Raw genomic sequence first — 758 nt, 5'->3', positions numbered from 1 at the left:
AGCTTGTCATTGGTACATAAATGCCCATAGCTGGTTCTGTCAACATTTTTGCTTTGAAGATTATGTGCTTTATGAGGCAAAACATAGCAACACAAACATTTAAATTGCCCCCACATTTTACAACCTCAACTGTTGTATTTTATATAAAGGTCGCAAAATGAATATTGTATTGATGAAAATTGGACATACCCTGAGGACTCCTGCTCCCTGAAATCGCAAATGGAGCAGATTGAGAAATCAAAAGTGTATGCCAAAAAAGGTAGGTAAAGAGAAAAATCCTCCGAACAGTTACGATTTTCATTCCTAGAGGCTAGAAATAAGCGAAGGGAAAAGGTACTTCTTTCTTCATTTTGGAAATTTGATTTCCAATATTACTTGGACATAATATAAGTAATGTAAGTTTAAAAAAAGAATAATACGGTTTTAGTTACTTAGGAAAAAAGTAATGTGTATGAGGGACTCAAAAATAGTTTTACAATATGACTATAGGCTAGAATCTATTTTTTGTTTTATTTTGTTTTTTGTTTCTTTTGGCTTCTATTTATCGTGTCTATGAATATTATTTTTAAAATACAACAAAACTTGTCCAATGTTCCTCTAAGTGCTTCTGTAATGGTCAGCATTTAATGCAAGCATGACTTGTCAAAATTACAGAGTCAATGCATCAGCCAGGAAAGTAAGAAGTTTCTTCTTTGCGGACTGGTGGGCTATTCACTGAAACAACACTAATCTGCCTGACAGTCATCCTTGTTTCTTCA

General features: G+C 33.5%; 1 protein-coding gene across 1 annotated transcript in view; it reads left to right on the top strand.

The window, feature by feature from the left end:
- Window positions 1-219: 219 nt before the first annotated feature.
- ASIC5 (acid sensing (proton gated) ion channel family member 5) overlaps window positions 220-758 on the top strand; it is a 55,950-nt gene continuing 55,411 nt past the window's right edge. Inside the window, exon 1 of the mRNA XM_012645257.1 lies at window positions 220-259. Coding sequence (XP_012500711.1) covers window positions 220-259 — 40 coding nt within the window. The remainder of the gene's footprint in view (window positions 260-758) is intronic.

Source organism: Propithecus coquereli, unplaced genomic scaffold (assembly GCF_000956105.1).
Source record: "Propithecus coquereli isolate 6110/MARCELLA unplaced genomic scaffold, Pcoq_1.0 Scaffold228, whole genome shotgun sequence".
Taxonomy (NCBI): Eukaryota; Metazoa; Chordata; class Mammalia; order Primates; family Indriidae; genus Propithecus; species Propithecus coquereli.
The sequence above is the reverse complement of the archived record's forward strand: the minus strand, read 5'-3'. Positions and strand labels throughout refer to the sequence as shown.